The sequence below is a fragment of the Emys orbicularis genome, chromosome 11 (genome assembly GCF_028017835.1).
Source record: "Emys orbicularis isolate rEmyOrb1 chromosome 11, rEmyOrb1.hap1, whole genome shotgun sequence".
In the NCBI taxonomy this organism is placed as follows: Eukaryota; Metazoa; Chordata; order Testudines; family Emydidae; genus Emys; species Emys orbicularis.
The window spans coordinates 39,712,346-39,733,170 of NC_088693.1; the positions used below are offsets into that span (position 1 = coordinate 39,712,346).

Consider the following 20,825-nt stretch of genomic DNA (forward strand, 5'->3'; position numbering starts at 1 on the left):
CTGGCCAGAGCCAAAAGATAACAAGACACAGTTAGACCTGAGTCTCCCTAGGGGCATGTAAACCTGGCAAGGGACTCATATATGTCATTTGCACCCAGAGCTATAGGTTTTTCCTTTTGGGATCTGGTGGAAAGGCCTAGAAGCAGGCCACAGTAGGAAGCAGTGGATACAAACAGGCAGACCTTAGCTGTTTATTACAAGGTCCCTGGGCTGGAACCTGGAATACAGGGAGGGCCTGGGTTCCCCTACTGACAAAAGTAGTGGGGAGGCCCCTGGAAATAAGGGCTGGAAAGGACTTAAGCCTGTAGTTGGGATGAAGACCCAACATAAAGCCGCTGGGCGACAGACATACGGGACTCTGTTTACCCCAAAAGAGATGGGACCATACGTCGGTCCCTGGCTGGAGGGCCAAGTCACGAGAACAGCAGACCACTGCAGGGCTAGAGTGGCTGTCAGCAGAAGGCATCTAATGAGACGACACTACTATGACATGCCCAGCCATAAGAACGTGCACCTATAGTGACTCACCTCATTGACACTTACAAAGAAGCAAAATACTCGGCTATTCATGACAAACAATCTTGCTTTCAATAATGCAGAATAATTTGTACTTTGTTATCACGATTAATCACGCAATTAAAAAATTAATCATACTGTTAAAACAATAATAGAATACCATTTATTTAAATATTTTGGATGTTTTCTACATTTTCAAATATACTGATTTCAATTACAACACTACAACAGTGCTCACTTCATATTTATTTTTGATTACAAGTATTTCCACTGTAAAAAAACCAAAAGAAATACTATTTTTCAATTCACCTAAGTACTATAGTGCAATCTCTTTATCATGAAAGTTGAACTTACAAATGTAGACTTATGTACAAAAAAAATGACATTCAAAAATAAAACATTGTAAAACTTTAGAGCCTGCAAGTCCACTCAGTCCTACATCTTGTTCAGCCAATCGCTCAGACAAACAAGTTTGTTTACATTTGCAGGAGATAATGCTGCCCGCTTCTTGCTTACAATGTCACCTGAAAGTGAGAACAGGCATTCTCATGGCACTGTTGTAGCCGGCGTCGCAAGATATTTACATGCCAGATGCGCTAAAGATTCATATGTCCCTTCATGCTTCAAACACTATTTCAGGGGACATGTTGATGACTGGTTCTGCTCGATAACAATCCAAAGCAGTGCGGACCAATGCATGTTCATTTTCATTATCGGAGTCAGATGCCACCAGCCGAAGGTTGATTTTCTTTTTTGGTGGTTCGGGTTCTGTAGTTTCTGCATTGGAGTGATGCTCTTTTAAGACTTCTGAAAGCATGCTCCACACCGTGTCCCACTCAGATTTTGGAAGGCACTTCAGATTCTTAAACTTTGAGTCGAGTGCTGTAGCTATCTTTAGAAATCTCACATTGGTACCTTCTTTGCGTTTTGTCAAATTTGCAGTGATAGTATTCTTAAAATGAACAACATGTGCTGGGTCGTCATCCGAGACTGCTATAACATGAAATATATGGCAGAACGCGGGTAAAACAGAGCAGGGGACATAAAATTCTCCCCCAAGCAGTTCAGTCACAAATTTAATTAACACATTTTTTTTAAATGATCATCATCAGTATGGAAGCATATCCTCCAGAATGGTGGCCAAACCATGAAGGGGCATACGAATGTTTAGCATATTTGCACGTAAATACTTTGCAATGCCAGCTACAAAAGTGCCATGCAAATGCCTGTTCTCCCTTTCTGGTGACATTGTAAATAAGAAGAGAGCAGCATTATCTCTTGTAAATGTAAACAAACTTGTTTGTCTTAGCAATTGGCTGAACAAGAAGTAGGACTGAGTGGACTTGTAGGCTCTGAAGTTTACATTGTTTTGTTTTTGAGTACAGTTATGTAACAACGAAAAATCTACATTTGTAAGTTGCACTTTCACGACAAAGACTGCACTACAGTACTTATATGAGGTGAATTGAAAAATAATATTTCTTTTGTTTATCATTTTACAATGTAAATATTTGTAATCAAAAATAATATACCCTTTGATTTCAATTAAACACAGAATACAATATATATGAAAATGTAGAAAAACATCCAAAATATTTAATAAATTTCAATTGGTATTCTATTGTTTAACACTGCGATTAAAACTGCTATTAATCGCAATTGGTATTTTTTTAGTTAATCACATGAGTTAACTGTGAGTAATCGACAGCCCTAATAGTGTTTTTATAGAAATAATAATTATTTTGCATAAAAACCCTATGTGAGCAATGAATGGTACTGCATTGTCAGTATTGCTAATAAAGAGGAAGATAAGGCGTGTGTTAAGGATTTTAGACATATAGCAATTAAATTACGGTACAAACTCTCACTTGAATAGCACTTATATTTAAGATATTATTTTCTTTACACTTACTGAAACTAGATTTTCTTCCACAAACGGACTAAGCATATGTGAACGAATGGTAGCCATGATGTCACTAAAGTCCAGTCCAGTAATCATACCAGTTTTGTTTTTGTCTTTCAGTGCAAAGGCTTGTCTTGCATGTTCTGACTGTAGCTCCTGAAATAAGAATTAGAAATATCACATTATGAATATGATTCTGTACACCCATTGTGCATGGAACTCCCACTGTCTTCATCCACCTGCCTAAGAGTGTGCATGCACACGTTATACTCTATATAAAAATATAACAGTAGTTTTAGTACCAATGCCCGACAAACTGATTCATCCCAAAAATCTCCAGCTCAATGGGAGCTGAAGGGGCGGCGTCTGCGGACGGGGCAGTGTGCAGAACTGCCTGGCTGCGCCTCCATGTAGGAGCTGGAAGGGGGACATGCTGCTGCTTCTGGGAGCTGCTTTAGGTAAGCGCCACCTGGAGCCTGCCCCCCCTCCCACGCCCCAACCCCCTGCCCCAGCCCTGATCCCCCCTCCTGCCCTCCGAACCCCTTGGTCCCAGCCCGGAACACCCTCCTGCACCCCAAACCCTCATCCCCAGCCCCACCCCAGAGCTCGCATCTCCAGCCAGAGCCCTCACCCCCCCTACACCTCAACCCCTTGCCCCAGCCCGGAGCCCCCTCCTTCACACTGAACTCCTCATTTCTGGACCCACCACAGAGCTCGCACCTCCAGCCGGAGCCCTCACCCGCTCCCGCATCCCAACCCCCAATTTGGTGAGCATTCATTGCTCGCCATACAATTTCCATACCCAGATGTGGCCATCGGGCCAAAAAGTTTGCCCACCCCTGGTCTAGATAATACTTAGTCCTGCCATAAGTTCAGGGAACTGGACTAGATCACCTCTTGAGACCCCTTCCAGTCCTATGATTATATGAGATGAGGAGAGTGCTGATCTCTCAGGTATTCAGGACTGAACACAATTAGGGTTTTATAGGTTAAAATCAGAACCTTGAATTGTCCTGAAAATAAACTGGAGGCCAGTGAAGATTCCAGAATATAAATTTAGCATGCTCCCTGAGAGAAACATCTCTTTGCAAGTGGGTCACTGTATTTTATACCATCTAATGTTTACAATGAATTTAAAGAGTAGCCTCATATAAAGCACATTGCAGAAATCTAATCCCCAAGTGACAAAAGCATGGATCACTCTAGTGAGATCCATATAAAAAAAACAGCATCCTTCTAGCCATGCATAATAATAAAGCACACACTCAACTCCCATTATTCCTAGACGTCTAGATTACAAGCAGCTGGGAATCCAAAATATGCCCAGGTTATTAACCAGAGTAACAAAAGGCATGCAAAATTTTCCAGCTGATACCCACTGAACTAAATCACCTGGTTAGTTTCCCCAACCTACCAGTATTACCTCAATCTTGTCTAGAATATTGAGTTGCAATCAGCTTGCCCTCATCCAAACTCTGATCTCAGCACGACACTGACTAAGCTAGCTGAATGCAACAGCAGGTCTGATAATTTGTCAGGGCTTGCCAAAGCTGAGCCCTGGCACTTCTAGGCTTGGCAGTTCATAGCCCTGGTACCTCTGGGCTTGCTGCATCAGTTATGAATGTAAAAAAATTGCGTAAGCCCCGGCACCTTTCATTACAAATTAAGCACTGGACAGAACCCTGCTGTATCCCATAAGAAAACTTCCTTGGGTCTGCCCAGGATACTCCTCTGGGTTATTGCAACAAAAATTGTCACTCAGGTATGTCAACAGCGCAGGCTTGCTGTGCATTGTTGCCCAAAACCCTTATCATCCACACTCAAAGCCCTCAAACCCACATCTAGGGATGTACTGAACCCCAGCTCACATGTTTTTATGAGGGTATACTGAGCTGTGACCAACCACTCCCTTACCACCCCCTGTACAGTGTGGGCATAGCAGAGGTATCTGGGCTTGAGTTTAGATGGCACTCCACTGCCATTCCCACAATTCCTTGTATCACTATCTTCTGGCCCTTCTACCTACTTACCTTCCACAATTTTACTGGTTTTCTTCCATACACACCATGGACTTTAGAACCTACCTAACCAAACCCTTTATTTTTTAAAATGCCCTCAGTATCTATGTCCTAAACTATCATTAGAAGCAATATAACCAATCCAATTCAACACCCTGTACTTTCCTGCGATTATTTCCAAAAACAAAGCAATTTAATTTCACAGGCCAGCCCTGGAAATTACATGTCAGTTATGATATTTTAATTTTCTTTAGGCCTAAAAGCCAGAAATCCACAACAAAAATATAGTATGAGTTGATCATTTCAAATTATATAGAATTCAATTACCTACTTAAATGTGCAAAATCTTTCCCCCTTAATTACAATGCACAGCTGTCCACATTCTCCTTCTTTCCTTTTCTCTTACTCTCTATAGCTGACAACTCCCTTTCCCCCTCTACTCTGAAGTATGGTTCTGGGAGTGAATACTTTTAAAGTCCTCTCCCCATAGCATTCTTCAGCAAACCTCTGAAAGGAAGACTTCTGGCTTACTACGAGTTTGGCCTTAATTAAGAATGAGTGGCACAAGGGTCTTAAACTTTTGAGGTGAAGTAGTGTGTATTATGGGAAATGTAGGGTAAATAATAGGAAAAACTTTATGAAGCGAAATGAAAAATTAATCAATATAACAAAGTGTCATGGGAAGCTATGGAGTAACAGCCAGTGGAGATATTCAGGGCCCAATCCTTTCCCCACTGAAATCAGTTTTGCCATTGAACTCCAACGGGAGCAGGACCAGACACTCACACTCATCAATGAGGGGATGTTTTAGAAACAAAATTAATCCTGCCCTCCAACAGGGTGGTGGACCAAAGTCTAATGCACTGTATGTGATCTTATTATATAATCGGTATGGTACAGTGATAGACTAATTAGAACACAGCTAAACTATCTGGACAACAAATCTCTCACCACCATGTAATAAAACTAATTTATAATGGCATTAATGCAGCACAAGTGACGGAGCTGATGGCCAATTATGCACAGAAAGAAAAATAAATAACTGACCTGCAGAAACTGTGTAAACTCCGAGTAGGTAAGATGCTTCTTCCTGTTATGTCCAAAATGCAGTCGAATAAACTCACAATCCCAATTAAAAGGGATATGATGATGAATAATGGTCTGTCCAAAAATTTCTTTGACATTTTCTTGGGAAGGGAAAAAAAGTAAATGAGTTGTAGGATAAAATATTTCACCCTGCCTAAATGTTCCTGGTAGAAAACAAGCAAAGTTTTATAAGGCCCTTTAGAAAGTGTGGTAGTCTGGTCACTTTAGAGTAATTTCTAAGTTGCATATTCAGAGCCACATGTAAGAACACATTTACTACAGAATTTAATACTCAACTTTGTACATTACTATGTAAAGCCATGGAATTAATAATTTCACATTTAATTTTAATTAAGAAGCGATTTCTCTTGTGCACTATAAATAGCTGCTACTTTATACTCTGATACAAAAATCAATAGTAATTCCCCATTTCTGCAAGGAGTCAAATTAAGCCTTTTATCAAAAGCATGAATACCTACATCACTGTCTAATGCAATATTTGTCATACTAAGTATGGTTTGATTGAGACTTGATTATTACATTCACACTAGCCTGAATATGTCTATTGAAGATAGGCATAAGAAATGCCACCTAAAGCATATCATTAGCTCAGCAGAAAGCACCTTATTAAAAGCTTCTGATAGTGTCATAAAATATGGCCCTGACACAGAAATCAAACCCTATAAAACATGATTGGTAGTCTCAGTTATTAAAATGTTTTAAGATAAGTGAAATTAAAGATGTCACCTTTTAAATGAAGTAGAGGGGGAAAAACATGTTTTAGGGTATGGAATTCTATTGTGTGTACTGTACAACAAATCAATGCCTAATCCTATAGCATATTTGTCCTTAGTAACAAAGCCCGATACAGAAAAAAATATATGGGGTATTATGTGCATACAAGTCTGGTATATGTGTGCAAATGGCCAACTGGACATTTGTTCACACAAATTGGACACATGCAAATTAGACTAACACATATTTTTCTAAATTCAGCTCAAAACGTCTAACTTTTAAATCAATTCTAAATTTGCTTGTGAAACTAAACTAATTTAAAAGCCCACCACAGAGCTTAAGTTAAAAGAGAAATGAGAAAATATTTTCTTTAAGATGAGACTACTTCTCTTTTCAGTTAACAACTTAGCGAGCTTATTAAACGTTGTTTGAATTTACATTAATCAATAGTATTAGAGGTATATTATTAGAGGACTCTTACCCTGTGAGCACAGTTATCTACTCTGTTTCTAAGGGAAAATTCACAGATGTGGACTGCAATATCTTTTGTCCATTTTTCCATCACAGACTTTCTTTGAAGGAAATCCATTCCCTTCTCTACATTAAGTGATCAGTTGGTTTGTTCATGTTTTAAAGTATATGCTTTTCAGATCTATAGCTGTCTTCTTTACATGAGTCAATGCTAATCCATGATTGTAGAGGCTTTATTGGTTCAGTGTATGAGAAATCATTGTGGGAAGGAGAGAGGGACGAATGGAAATCTATGGAAGGTGCCAGAGTCCCAGATCAATTAACTAATGTACAAGATTGGGTTTTTGGTAATATTATTTGCCTCACATTATAGATTATATATTTATTTTAAAGGAGAGATTGCTAAATGAGGACAAAATGATAATAAAGTTACCAGGAATAGGTAATAGCAGTCAAATAATAAAAACCAGGTTGATATAAATGTAAGTAGTCAAAAATTCCTAAGGTGCAGTGGGTGAGAGAAAGAGAACAATTATGCACAAAAGGAAATGAGTCAAACACATTTTGCTGCATTTGTTTCAAAGCTCTTAATTTAATGGGAGGCGATAAACCTACTACTTATTGCTAGAGACCAAACACCAGGAGACCTGGATTTATTCCCCAACCTACCACTGAACTCCCGGTCAAGTCACTTAGGATCTTCATGCATTACCAATACAGCCTGGTCAGTGTTGTCCCCTGCAGTGCTAGCAAAAGGACACCATGTTGTAATTGAGACAGGGGACACTAGTGCTGTAACTGGGTCCACTGATCCAATTGTGTTTGTAGTGTAGATAAACCCTAAACTTGTGACTGTTTCCCCCATCTTGATGTTCGCTTTTGCAAAGTGCTCAAATCTTGTCATGAAAATGTGATGTAAGTTTTTGGAGTTTCCTTTTGACTGTAAAAACAAGAAAAATAACAGTCTAGAAACAATGTGCTGAAAAAATTGGGTGATTAAAAATATTTATCCACAGTCCTCCAACTATTATTTCAAAATGTCTGCAACTTAAAAGGAAAAATTAAAGATAAATGGAACTGATTTTATCACATGGAATTATTCACATTCCTTCTAAAAGAGAGGCCTGCACATAGATAAAACTCTCAATTATTTTAATAAGAATTAAGCACTGAGGACAAGCCCTCAATCTTTGCATAACTCTTCCTTTAAGCATTTTCCCCAGAAACTACTTATAGCTCTGAGAATGAATTTCCTCCTCTCAATGTTTTCTATGAGGTTTTATAACTGGCTCTCAATAAATACTTTTAAATATCTGGCCTGTTATCTAGGTGACTAAAGATGTAAATAGGTGCCTAACTTCCACTGATTTGGAAGTTGGGCACCTAGGTACTTTTCAAAATCCTGCTAGGTGCCTAAATACTTTTAAAAATCTGGCTCAACCTTAATGCTATTTGTTTAGGACTATCAAAAAGGACTAACAATTACTAGTATATATTGAATATCTTTCAGGAAGCTGGAAGTAGTAACCCACTTGATATCTTATATTTTGTTCCACACTGACTTTGTACATAACATTCAAAATACACTACAGAAGTAATTCATAGAAACAATTAGCAGTTTGAATTATAACTATAATGCTCAAAAACATATTACAGAGTCTTCAGCTATCATGGGAGAGGCATTAGAATATGGGACTCATTCACAATAGATGGAATTGTTATTTCCTGACAATATTACCCTCTTGACACACTATGCCAAGTACTGGTTTCTTATTTTATCCAGTTTTGTCAGTTCCTTTCTGACATGAAAGGGAAGTGCAATCATCCCAAATTCATGTACAACTAATAACAGTGCAGTGGCAAGGGAGGTTTCAGAAGTATGGTCATACTCTGGTGACTGTGAATGAAGTGATGTCCACCAGCACATTTGTCACACTGTACCATGCTCTAAATTTTCTCTTTAATCTGTTCTATCACAGCAGGTGCAGGTACTTACATTTCTACGTCTAAGCTGACAGAGTATTTATAGCAACAGAAATTGATAAAATCGGCTAACATTAAGGTACGTGTACTCCTTTTATTTCCCGAGACAGAAGTCAGCAAATTATCAAAGATAAACTACTTGCAGTTCATATCTCTGATAGAACCATTCACATGAGAAAGAGATCAGACAGCAATTCACTAAACTTTAAAAAAAAATTGTAAAAAACACCATTTTATTACAATTTGATAGAAGTTCTTCATTGTCCCCATCAATCCATGCTGCTTATTTACTGAAGTCTCTTCCCAGTCTTTGCTAACCTTTCTGTGGTAGAATTACCTTTTGCTCGACAGATACTCTCCTCCAAGGCAGATATCAATGTAGCTCCATGATGCAGCCTGGATGGGGGCTGCCATACAAATGGCATGGCCAGAGCACAGCCCTGTGATGCATCCAATCTACCATCAGCCCCAGGAGTGATAATCCTAAAGCCACATACAAACCCATAGCTCCAGCATTCCAGTTCACTACCTCCAAATTAGAGGCAAGTGCTTAGACAAAATGTTTACATGACTGCCGCAGAAATTTTCCACCTGAACATTTAAAGCAAATTATAGCTGTATCTGAACAGCATTTATTTGAAGGCTGCGCATGCCAGATTTTGTTCAACCACCTTCAAATATTTTGAAGATAGGGCCAAAGTCAGCACCTGTGAGGCTCAGTAAATTTTATCCAAAAGAAGGTCCTTTTCAGACAACATTCAATTTCAGGTGAAGAGGCTAAATACCAATTCTGAGTTCCAGGCACGCAGATACAAAGATGAGGAGCATGGTATAAGAACCCAAACAGAACACATGTACAATTGAGCACAACCATCATCCCCCTAACTCACCCACCCACAAGGGCGAAAGGGGCTATGTTACTGCAGAATCATAGCAGTGCTACTCAATCCTTTTGATCTGAGCTATAGTGCTGAAAGTTTTCTATTTATATCTTTGTTTTACTTTTATATAGTGTACTTTTTTTTTTAAATTGTAAACAAATAGGAATATCAGCTGCAACCAGGAATAACGAAAGTTGCTCCATGTAGCTCTAACACTGCACCTACATCATGACAATCTCCAATAGCCCTTATCTTTTAATCTTGGCTTTTCACTGAGCAGAGGGCTAATCAAGCTGAATTGTACAGCAATTTAGGCTAGAATGGAAGTTAGTATAGTGCTTAGCATATTCTAGTTATGGCTAAGGCCACTGGAAATGCACACAATGGAAATTCTATGTTGTATCACAAATTTAGGATCAGCCTGCAGATTTTTGGATTTTAAATGTTTTCGGCAGAATGTAAACTACAGGACTCAGACTATGCTATTGCACATACATTAAAAAAAGGAAAGGCAGCAGCCCTCACCAACAATTTAACACTAGGGTAAGCACAGAGCCAAAACTGGCTGTTGGACATCTTGGCCCTTGGGTGATAGCTACTCCAACGTGTCTTACACAAAATGCTTGTACTTTAAATTGAAAAACACTTAAAATGAATTAAATTTCATCAAAAATTGAAGAAATTTCCTTGGAACAAGGAGAAGGGAGTCATTCTGTAAGATGTCCATGTGACGGGGTTATCAGCTTTGTCTCAACTTTTCGGGGTACATTGGATAGTGCACAGAATCCAAGAGGCCTTTTAAGTGATCCTGGCTGGGAACCCTGGGTTCCGAGTTCTCTCTTCTCTTTTTGACCTCTCCCAAAATTTAAGATCTGGGAGTATTAAAGCTTGTAACTGAGCCTGAAACTTTAGGCTCACTGTAAGTACAAGTTCATCACTTTATATAGGCAATGCTTATAGTTTATGAGGCCTCCAATACAGCCCACCCAAAAACCACAATTGAGCTTTCACAGAAGTTCTACACTCTGCCAGCCTGCATAACAGAGCTTGTAACTCCCTATCACCTCTCATGAAGCAAAAGGTCACACTAAAGTTACAGGCAAAATCCATTCCACAAATATGAGCATAAACACGTCAATGTTGGGGGTTTTTTAAGTGAGATTTTATTTATCTATCCAGGTTCTTTTATGGTCCCCATCACTAAAAATCTAAGCATTAATGTAAGCAATGCATTTCTAAAGTGTTGCTATGATCAATTTTTGCTATTTCATACACTTCCACCTTCAGGATAAAAATCAAAACAAAAACCTGCTGTTATTTGCAAATAACAAACAAAAGTCTGTCTGAAAAGCTCCCTGGGGGTGTTGCGCAGGTGGTGTGTTAGGGAGTAGCAGAGGAAGGAATCCAATGGTAGGTATGTCTACATAGCAACTGGGAGGAGGCTTCCCAGCTCAGGTAGACAGCCATGCACTAGCATGCTAAAAATAGCTGTATGGCTTCAGCAGCATGAGCAAGCCACCCCAGCTGCTGCCATTACTGCCTATGGCCACACTGTTATTTTTAGCACAATCACTCAGGCGGAGCTAGCACGTATCTGTCTACCCATTCTGGGAAGCACCCTCCCATCTGCTGTATAGCCATACCCCAAGTGTAACAAATGCAGCAATATACCTGCTAGTGTTGAGGCGGGAGAGTGGGAAGAGGGTGATGCATGGGGTGGATAAAAAGGAACGAAAATGAATGGAAACATATTTCTATTCCTATTTAAAAGGTCAGGACCATTATTAGTAGTGGCCAAGGTACAAAGGTAATGAATTAATCATTTTTGTGTAAATGAACACTTACAAGTTACTGCTTCCTCTGCAGCTGAGCTCCTGTTCTGTAAATTAACACTACGATGAAGGTTCAAGAACTGTCCCTGGATTTTAAACTATTTACTATTAAAACCGAATGGGTGCCTCTCACCGATCGATAACAGATTATGCTGAGTGGTTCTAGTTGTTAGACTGGAGAGGAGAAAGGGTAGTGGGATAGAAGAAAGATTAAACAGAAAACCATGTGGAAGGACCAAAGAAAGGAAGGGTGCCATTTCTAATTTCACAGGAACTACCAGGATTATCATAAATAACTAAAATGCATTGATGAGTCCATCATGTTCCCATATTCACTGCATGTACCTACGATACCACGTTAAACAGAAACCAACCTCAGGTTAGGTAATAAATGTACACTAAATTTAACAGGAAGGTGTGTTGCTGTGTTGTATTTAAAATTTGGGTTTTTTTTTATCCATTCTCATGAGTTAGTTTTAGAGCCTGACTCATGATTTTTGAGCATTTGGGGTTGGCAAAATAGGAAAACAGACAGTTACACTGAAGTGTTCTCAACTACCTCTCACTCACTCTTCCTCATCCCCTCCCCATCCTCCAACACTTTCAAAACCTCTACTGTTTCTTGCTCTTAAGGAAGATTTAACTGTCTCTTTCCCAAGGAGTAATTTATTACATTTGTTGGAGTAAATTCACTGGTTTAAATCAGAAATTTGGTTAATAATCCCATCCATCTACAACAGTATAGACAGAGCTTTTGTAAATGCTTTCATAAGAGATTAGGAGATAGTCTTTCTTTTTGCTCTGAGCAACAATATTTAAATGCCTTGCATCAGTCAACGTTCAGGTATCCAAATACCTTCCAACTTGCTCCAAAATAATTTTAAAACTGAACACTGGGAAATCATGAACAGGAAAACTGTAAAACAGTATACAATTTTGGTTATTTTATCTGTTCTTCTGCTCTTCAGAGCTACAAGCTTTTAAGTTAGCTCAGGTATTTAACTAAAAATCAGGTATTTAACTAAAAATTTAACTAAAACATTTCATGGTTTCAGAGAATGGCTGTCCTTTTAGCCTCTGCATGAAAAGGTGAAAAATTGGAAGAAAGTGCTTGGACTTGTAAACACCAGTTAAGTGACACAATCCAGATCAGTTTAAAGTTTACTCAGTTGACAGTTCAAGAAGAATCCTTTGATTTCCAGTCAAATACCTACTTCTAGAGAAATTTTAAGCAGTCTTGGCAATCATGGGTTCCAGTCACTTTTACCCCCCAGCATGGGGATTATCTGCTTAGCATCAAGCAAAGCCACAGCTGTTTGGGTTATCTCAGAAGACAGAGGTGAAAGGCAAAAACTACCCAATATGAACATTTGCTCTAACCCAATTTCAGTTTCAACTAAAAATGTATAGAAAAAAATCTGTAAAATTCTCTCAGTTTTGTAGCATTTGTTTTATATCTTATTTTAAATACTTCTTTCAAGTTAAGACGGTTTATCATCAGTGAAGTAGACACCATTAATGAAGGTAAAAAAATAAATCAATCAGGGTCTTAGAATTACCTGACTAGGAAAAGTCCTGACTTGAAAGTATTCTAAAGGTGAACTATGATTTCACAAATCCTTAGCATGTTTATCATTAAGGGATGCTAAATCCCTTTCTCAAAAATTAACAACAAAGAGTCCTGTGGCACCTTATAGACTAACAGACGTATTGGAATATAAGCTTTCGTGGGTGAATACCCACCTCGTCAGATGCATGGGGTATTCACCCACGAAAGCTTATGCTCCAATAGGTCTGTTAGTCTATAAGGTCCCACAGGACTCTTTGTTGCTTTTTACAGATCCAGACTAACACGGCTATCCCTCTGATACTTTCTCAAAAATTGTTTTCTTTCTATTACAGCCAAGATTGAAACAGGAATGAATGGTTTAAATGAGGTTGTGATTTGTTCAACTAGGTATTGACTACTAATCATTTCCCCCCTTTTTCTTTTATTTCAATAAATTTAGATTTTAGACAATTTTCAGTAATGTATAATCTCACATATGTTATCCACTGATAATTGATCAATCGTTCCAACAAATAGTTTCTATATAAACATAAAGCTGTCACCCTTGTTCTCTCTGAGATTTTAGGTGTTTCTGTGTAAAAGCTTTACACATAATTTAACAAACAAGTTACTCATTGGGAGTAGAGCACAAACGTTTTATCAAGAGCTAGCAAGAGTAGAAGAGTGACAGAAAGAGGGCAAGAAAAACAGCAAGATGCCAAGATGGCCACATTTGTCATGGGTATATATGCAGGGTCAAGCCTAAAGGGGAGAAAAAAAATCAGAGTGAAGGAATCTACCTATTGTGTCATTGAAATGTAACCACAGTTCCAGTTCCACAACTGTCTACCAATCGTGCGCTCTAGTTGACTAGCTCTATTCCATTTCAGTAAAATTTCTAATAATTCTCTACATTATAAATATTTATACATACGGGACATGATATACATGCATAGAACCTTGTGCACTACATAGATTAATATACACAATATGTCACAATTAAGTGTGTGTATTTTAGGTCAAGCAATGGGTAATAGCTTTGTTTATTCGCACTTCTGATTGGCTAAGGTCAAAAATTACAAACCAAAGAAAACTGACCTTCTCCCCTCACCCCACGAGGAGTAAATATCTTGTAAGATTCTTTGAAGCAAAGAGCCAAAATGGAAATATCACACTTCACCATGATCTCGTCTCGTGAGGTCTTTGGAGAGTTTCCTAATTTGACATAACTGAAATTGTCTCCTGCACTCATATGAAGCTAACCCACTGTCTGATACATAGGTGATGGGGGGGGGGGGGGGGGGGGAGCCCAGAAATAAACCAATACAGAAGCATCTCCTTAATTCACAAAAGTGATTTGAGACCAACTGTTGATTAGCAAATGTGAGTATTTCATATTAAATTATATAGTGCTTTATATTTCCCCCATACTCTACACACTCATAATAACCCTGTGAAGGTGGTTAAGAATCCCATTTTACATATAGGAAAATTGCCAAGCAAGCAACAAAAGAAAGTCGGGGTACTGCACCACAAAACATATATTATAAAGAATTAAAACATTTCACAGTACACCACTAACTATAAAATATACTAGTAATTGCACTATGTATATTTTGTAAAAGTAATGAACTGGGGGCAGTAGTATAAAACTTCCCTACAGCACTCTGCTATTAAAAGGAATATCAACTTAAAAATCACAATTCTATCTGAAAGGTTGGTTTTAGTTGTATTTTTACAACTAACGTTATAATAATTGTAAGAAGACAAATTTGTATCTATTTTTACAGATTACCTTGTGCATTTGACAACACTTTGTGTCTAGTCAGTTTCCCTTGTTTTGTGATCCTTTAATACAGCAACAGAAGAGGGAAAACACAATTGAACAATAGGAAGCTCTGATCGTAAAACCACCAAAATTGGCACAGAGGGACACAGGGGCACATATACTCTGTGAAATTACTTTTAACTCATTTTTGGAACCAACTGTTTCAACTTGACTATGTTCATCTACTTTTGTGAGAAATCGGGGCATCATCACTTTTTTTGGCGAGAATTAATTTAATGGATTGCTTTGTCAGTTTGACTGCTAGCTAGTACTTGAATTTACTGTTTCTTTTTACAAAGTTCTTACATATTATTTCTCTTTAGGATGTGGCAGACCCTGAGTGCTTAATATTTTGCCCTGTTTGTTAATCATGTCACTTTATACAAGTAATGATTCAAGCAGTACTATAGAGCCTTTTTCTGAAGGGAAAAAAAAAAAAGTATAATGCATGATTTGAGTTTCATCACCACCTCAAAAATTGGTGCAAAAATGTTCAGAAATTGCTGGTACAGACAGTAAGTGGCCACAAATCCAAGCATAAATTGCATTATCTTTATTGAAAGCTTTATTCTTTTGGATAAAATTAACATTTCTCACTCCATTTATTAAAATTCTCAGCATTAAATATTTTCTAATCTAAATATACATTATTTTAATTTAACATTAAATAACAAATCTACAATCTATTATAATCAGTAAGCTTTTACCTATTCAGTAACATGATAAAATGAAAATCTTTCACCTACAGAATCCTGTTCAGTTCAGTTCTTAATCAATGATAAAAATTAGACTGGAACAATAAAAGTCTAAAAGCCAAATTCCACTCTTATTTACATGGCTTCAACTCAGGAGTTGTACCCATATCAGATAGAGTAGAATTTATCCCTAAAACAGGAAAATTGAATTGGGATTTCTAGAACATGAATTAGAACATCTTCATTTCTACCTGCAACCCCTATTATCTTCTCAATAAATGTAGTAACAGTTCTCCAAAGGTGGTACATGGAGATCCTGAACTTCTTACATAAATCCCTTCAGGAATGAAGGAATTAGTATCCATAGTTCACTGTGTTTCAGGACAGTCCTGCACAAGCAAGTTTTGCACCACCTATTTTAGGAATGTGTAAGAGTCAATGATTCAACAAAATATAGTAATTACATTTTTGGATTTCTTACGCTTGTGTTCTAACCAACACTTTGAAAAAATGAAAAATTTTACCTATAGATACCCTATGTGCTCAACAATATGCATTTCCAATTAGATTTCCAGGGAGTCTTGGCCATTCTTGCTATCTAAACTATTGACCTTAATCTGTTAAAGTGCTTTCTGTGAGTATTCTTACCAAATGTCACTTCTCCATTGCCACTCTTGTCAAACAACTGAAAAGCAACAATGAACATTGCATCTGGAGTACACAAAACTGACTCAAATGCCAAAAACTCTTGATAGGAGATCAACCTACAAAGGAAAAACAGCAGTTAAAGGATATTCACAAGGGCCATGAAGGTTGGGGTTTGATAATTTGGAAGGCTTCACAATCCTCCCGAGAGTAAGAACAGGTGTCAAGAAACCTGATTCTATGTTAAAAATGGGAACAAATGTGCTGTGTGGCCTTAGGGAAATCACAACCCCTGTGACTCAGTTTCCAATTGCATTCAGTTCTGTGGACAGAACTCTCAGTACAAACATAGTATTTAATACTTCATAATTATTTTTCAAGTGCTGTTCTACTTGAATTTACAAAGTGTCAAGTAACAAAGCATTTCTGCTGAAATGAAATTTGGAGGGTTGCCACATGCCGTCCCAGAAAAAGTTGGATTTTTTATGAACCAACATACAGATAAAAATGAGATTTTCCTCACAAAATGCAGAATATAAACACACCTTGAAATTCCTTTAAGAACACTGAAATAATACACTACTTTTCAAATTAAGCAAGCAAAACGTGTATAATTGCAACAGTTCTGAATTTCAAATTAGCATGTGTCTAGAAAAATAGTTGCAGTATAGCACAAAGCCCATTTTATTCACATTCCATCATCAATTTCTTTATCTACTTTATTTTAACATCAGTTAGGTATTTTTTTATTTCATTGTAATCTCCAAAATAAGTTTAAACCACAAAAATGAACTGCATCCATAGCAATAAAGTAACATGCATAACATTTCTGCAGATTATCAAGGTAAGAATTCTCAAAAAAATATTTATTGATCTCAATTTACAAAATATAGCCTTCCAGTACTCTCAATACTAAAGGATGAACTCAGTGAATTAAGCATAGCAGTTATTTTGCACAGGGACTGTTCATGTACGAAGACCTCAATTGTACAGATGCATATTTTATGAAACAGTTTAATGAATTAGGCCATAGTAGCCATTAGTTCATCTAGCCCTTATATATACACTAACCAAAATACAGATCCTTATAACAAGATCCCTTAGTTTCCATATTCCCACTGAACTAGAATCTAGAAATATGGCACCCACATTATGGGCCACTAAACACAGGAAAAATCTCAACTTTGACATTTCTATCATAGACCACCAGTCTAACAATTTACAAAAATGAGTTTCTTCCACAAGGTGATGATTTTGGAAAAGTTGAAATCTAAGGGCCCTGGTTCTATTTATCAGATTTTAACCAAGAAAAATTAGAATGGGAACAAGAACTATGCAATAACCAACATAGTTACATCCACCCAAAGGACAGACTACCATCCAGTCTTACAGAACACACAATTTACTCCAGATTAAAGATAGGCAAATTAGATTTTAGCCCCTGAGAAACAACATCTTTTAAATAGGTTGATAGGCAAACTGTGGGATAAAGTAAACAGGAAACTAAACCAAATATACACAACTTGCATTGTGTCCTGAAGCCCGTCAGTTCTGGATTGTGGGAGAGCACCAACAACTAGGAGGTTTCAAAAGAAGCCCTCTACCAAGAAAGCCCAAACACTGCTGCTGGTGAGTTCAATCCCCAAAAAATGACAAATGTATCAAACTAAAGGACAGAACAACTATTTAAAAAAAAACCTTTCTAAGGTGCACCTAAAGCAAACTGGTCCCCAAATACTCCATCTTTTTCCAGAACTGTCATAAACTTTGATTATTCTTGACCATTTTTTCTAGGATTGTTAATCCTTCTTGAGTTACTTAAAATTTGAGAACTTAATTTTTAGGGGCAGACTAGTTAATGGTTATTCATAAGACGTTGGTTCAATTCCCAGGTTTTGCCATTGATCTGCAGTGTGACTTTGGATAGTCGCTTTAGCTCTCTGTGTGTAGTGTACACAAAAGGGACATTAATGCTTACCTAAACATTGTAAAGCAATTTTAGATCCTCGGAAAAGCGTAATGTATTATTACAATTTGGTTTTAGACTAAAGTAATTAATAATGTTATACATGAAACTACCTGTAGAAATAATACAGTTATCAAAGACTAAAATTTGGTATAAGATGCTAAGACTCACGATGAAGGCTATAAAAGAATATGCTTCTGGAAAAAAAATTCAGGGATAAACCTGATGTTGTTACCATATAGGGACAGAATAAATCTTTCACATGAAAAAATCCTGACTACAGATAAATATAGATCTAAAGATTCTGGAAGGAGCAGTTTCAGACAACTGAGTGTCCAAATATTTTGTATTCCAGATCACACAATAATAGTTCCCCATCACATCATCAGTTATTAGCATATAATGCATAAAGTCATTTTATTTTTAATTGTACACCTAAAACTTCACATTTAAGTTGCAATTCACATCATCCTATTTTGCTAATAACTTCTACTTTTGAACAAAAGTTATTTATAACACCAAATTACTATTTCAGATGTCCCTCACAAGCAAATATGATATATAATCAAATCCTTATTTTTTCTGTTCCCTAATCACATTCATTTCTAGATTAATTTTGTGTTTTTAACGGTGAGGAAATAACACTCTGGCACTAAGCATGCAGCAGTCTGGTGCTGTGTGAACTGTCTCACATAATTCTGAAAATGCAACTCAATCTTAGCCTAAAATCCTATTTTAGTTATGTGTTTTCCTGAACTGAGACTACTGATCAGATGAAACAGTATTCTTCGTCTGAATCAGAACTATAAACTAGGACAAAACCAAATGTATTTTCAATTGTGACTCTTTTAGGATCTGAACCCAGGACTCCTAAATAAACCCAACTCTGAGTTCCTATCTCCCACCAATTTTGGATGATGGCAACAAGAAGAGAAAAGAAACACTTTTCTAGACCCTTTCAACTAAGAATCTCAAGTACACAACATTAATTGCTTACATTGTGAGTGGAAGAGAAGGATGTATTAAAGAAAGCATCCAAAAAGAATGTTAAAATGCCTACAAGTAAATTTGAAAAAAGATTAGTTTTATGCAAGCAAGGTTATTTTAATCACATTTTTGTATCCTGTTAAATAATCTAAAACAGATTTTAGAGATAATTTTTGCCCTCTAATATGCAGCATGCTTCACTCTGTACTTTGCAAAAATTAACCAGTGAGCTCATTTTCCAAGGTGTAGATTGTCATATTCTGGAGAGCAGGCTCAAGCCTCATAAAAATGAAACAGTAAGTGAATAAAAAAGAGAATATTACATTAATTTGTAAATACCAATCAAGATTTAAACCATATTTTACTAGTCCTATTCATATTTTGAGAATGTTTTGATATGAAAGCTCTCAACTGCAAAAATCCAAACACTAGTGAAGGTGGAATATTAAGATGTTATAAGTACTTGCTCTTCTGAATTTTAAGCAGCAGATTTCATGATCAATAGATGTAAACTACATTTATTCCAACAAGTGGTGGAGTTTTTTTGCTTCTTTACAGTTGGCATATAAGGCTGGAAATATCGGCCTTTACTCATGGCGGGAGCTAAAATGACTATTACCTACTGGGAAGGCAAGCTAAGTCTGGACATGTTAATGCTCAAATACGTTGGCCACCTTCCAACTTCTTCTGTCTCTGTAAAAATCCAAACTCTGGACAGTAAGTTACACATTATTTCATCATATTTTATCGCCTGCATGAATACACTGATCTCACTCTGAACAATACTGTCCAAACAAAAAGCTACACACAAAACAGAAAGTGGCAGAAAACCAGCAATTTCTCAGTCTCAGGGTCTGCTATAAGAAGTGAAAGACACTCTTGATTCCTAACTGTACAAAAGGTCCTTTTAAAAAACCACTCTTCAAATAAACACATTTCTAAAAGATGACCAACAGCTGTGGGAGAAAGCAAAATATTACAGATTTGCTTATTTACTGATCATGATTTCAAAAAGATACGTATCTTCAGCCATATTGCTGGTGATACATCCCATTACATCCATGTGTTAGAGACAGTAATGTTACTTCTTTGGGTTATCAAATACCTCCTAAAAGTCCAAGGAGAAATGTTGCAACCTTATTTAACAAACATTATGTAACTATAGAAAAAAGAGTAAATTCTATCTTCGCTATTTAACACAAATTATATGCATTTCATAGAACGATAATTTTATTTATCAAGTGCAGATGCCAAACCTTTTTGATCAGGGTCCTTGCAATATAAAATAAAATATTCTAAAATACTACGATAAAGGAAAACAAAAAACATCTAAGTACCATCCAGGGTCAGATTTACACTTACAGAACCAAGGAAAATAAGAGGCTTTCAATTTCAAATAAATGAAATTTATCTATAAAAAATAGATTGTATTCTATTTTAATAGCAGCCTTCCATCTCTTCTCTACCAAATGCCCACTCCTCTCTGATGGTATTTTTGACCTCTGCTCTGATGCTTCGTAACCTCTTGGCTCCACTTTAACAACATCCATGCTTCTTGCTACAATACAGTGCCAAACCTGGACACCTAAATGCAGCAGTGGAGAAGAGCAGGCAGGCAAGGCTACTTTGGAACAGAGTAGGTTAAAAAAATAAAATACATCTTAGAAGACTGTGCATTTTGTGAAACAGTTTCAGAGAGCAATTTATAAACAAGGACTACTGTTCAGCAA

The 20,825-nt window shown here is 37.1% G+C and overlaps 1 protein-coding gene across 1 annotated transcript in view; it reads right to left on the reverse strand.

The window, feature by feature from the left end:
• SLC25A12 (solute carrier family 25 member 12) overlaps positions 1-20,825 on the reverse strand; it is an 81,231-nt gene that overhangs the window by 40,070 nt on the left and 20,336 nt on the right. Inside the window, exons 4-6 of the mRNA XM_065413224.1 lie at positions 16,146-16,261; positions 5,485-5,624; positions 2,429-2,575 (exon numbers count right to left, since the gene is read on the reverse strand). Coding sequence (XP_065269296.1) covers positions 2,429-2,575; positions 5,485-5,624; positions 16,146-16,261 — 403 coding nt within the window. The remainder of the gene's footprint in view (positions 1-2,428; positions 2,576-5,484; positions 5,625-16,145; positions 16,262-20,825) is intronic.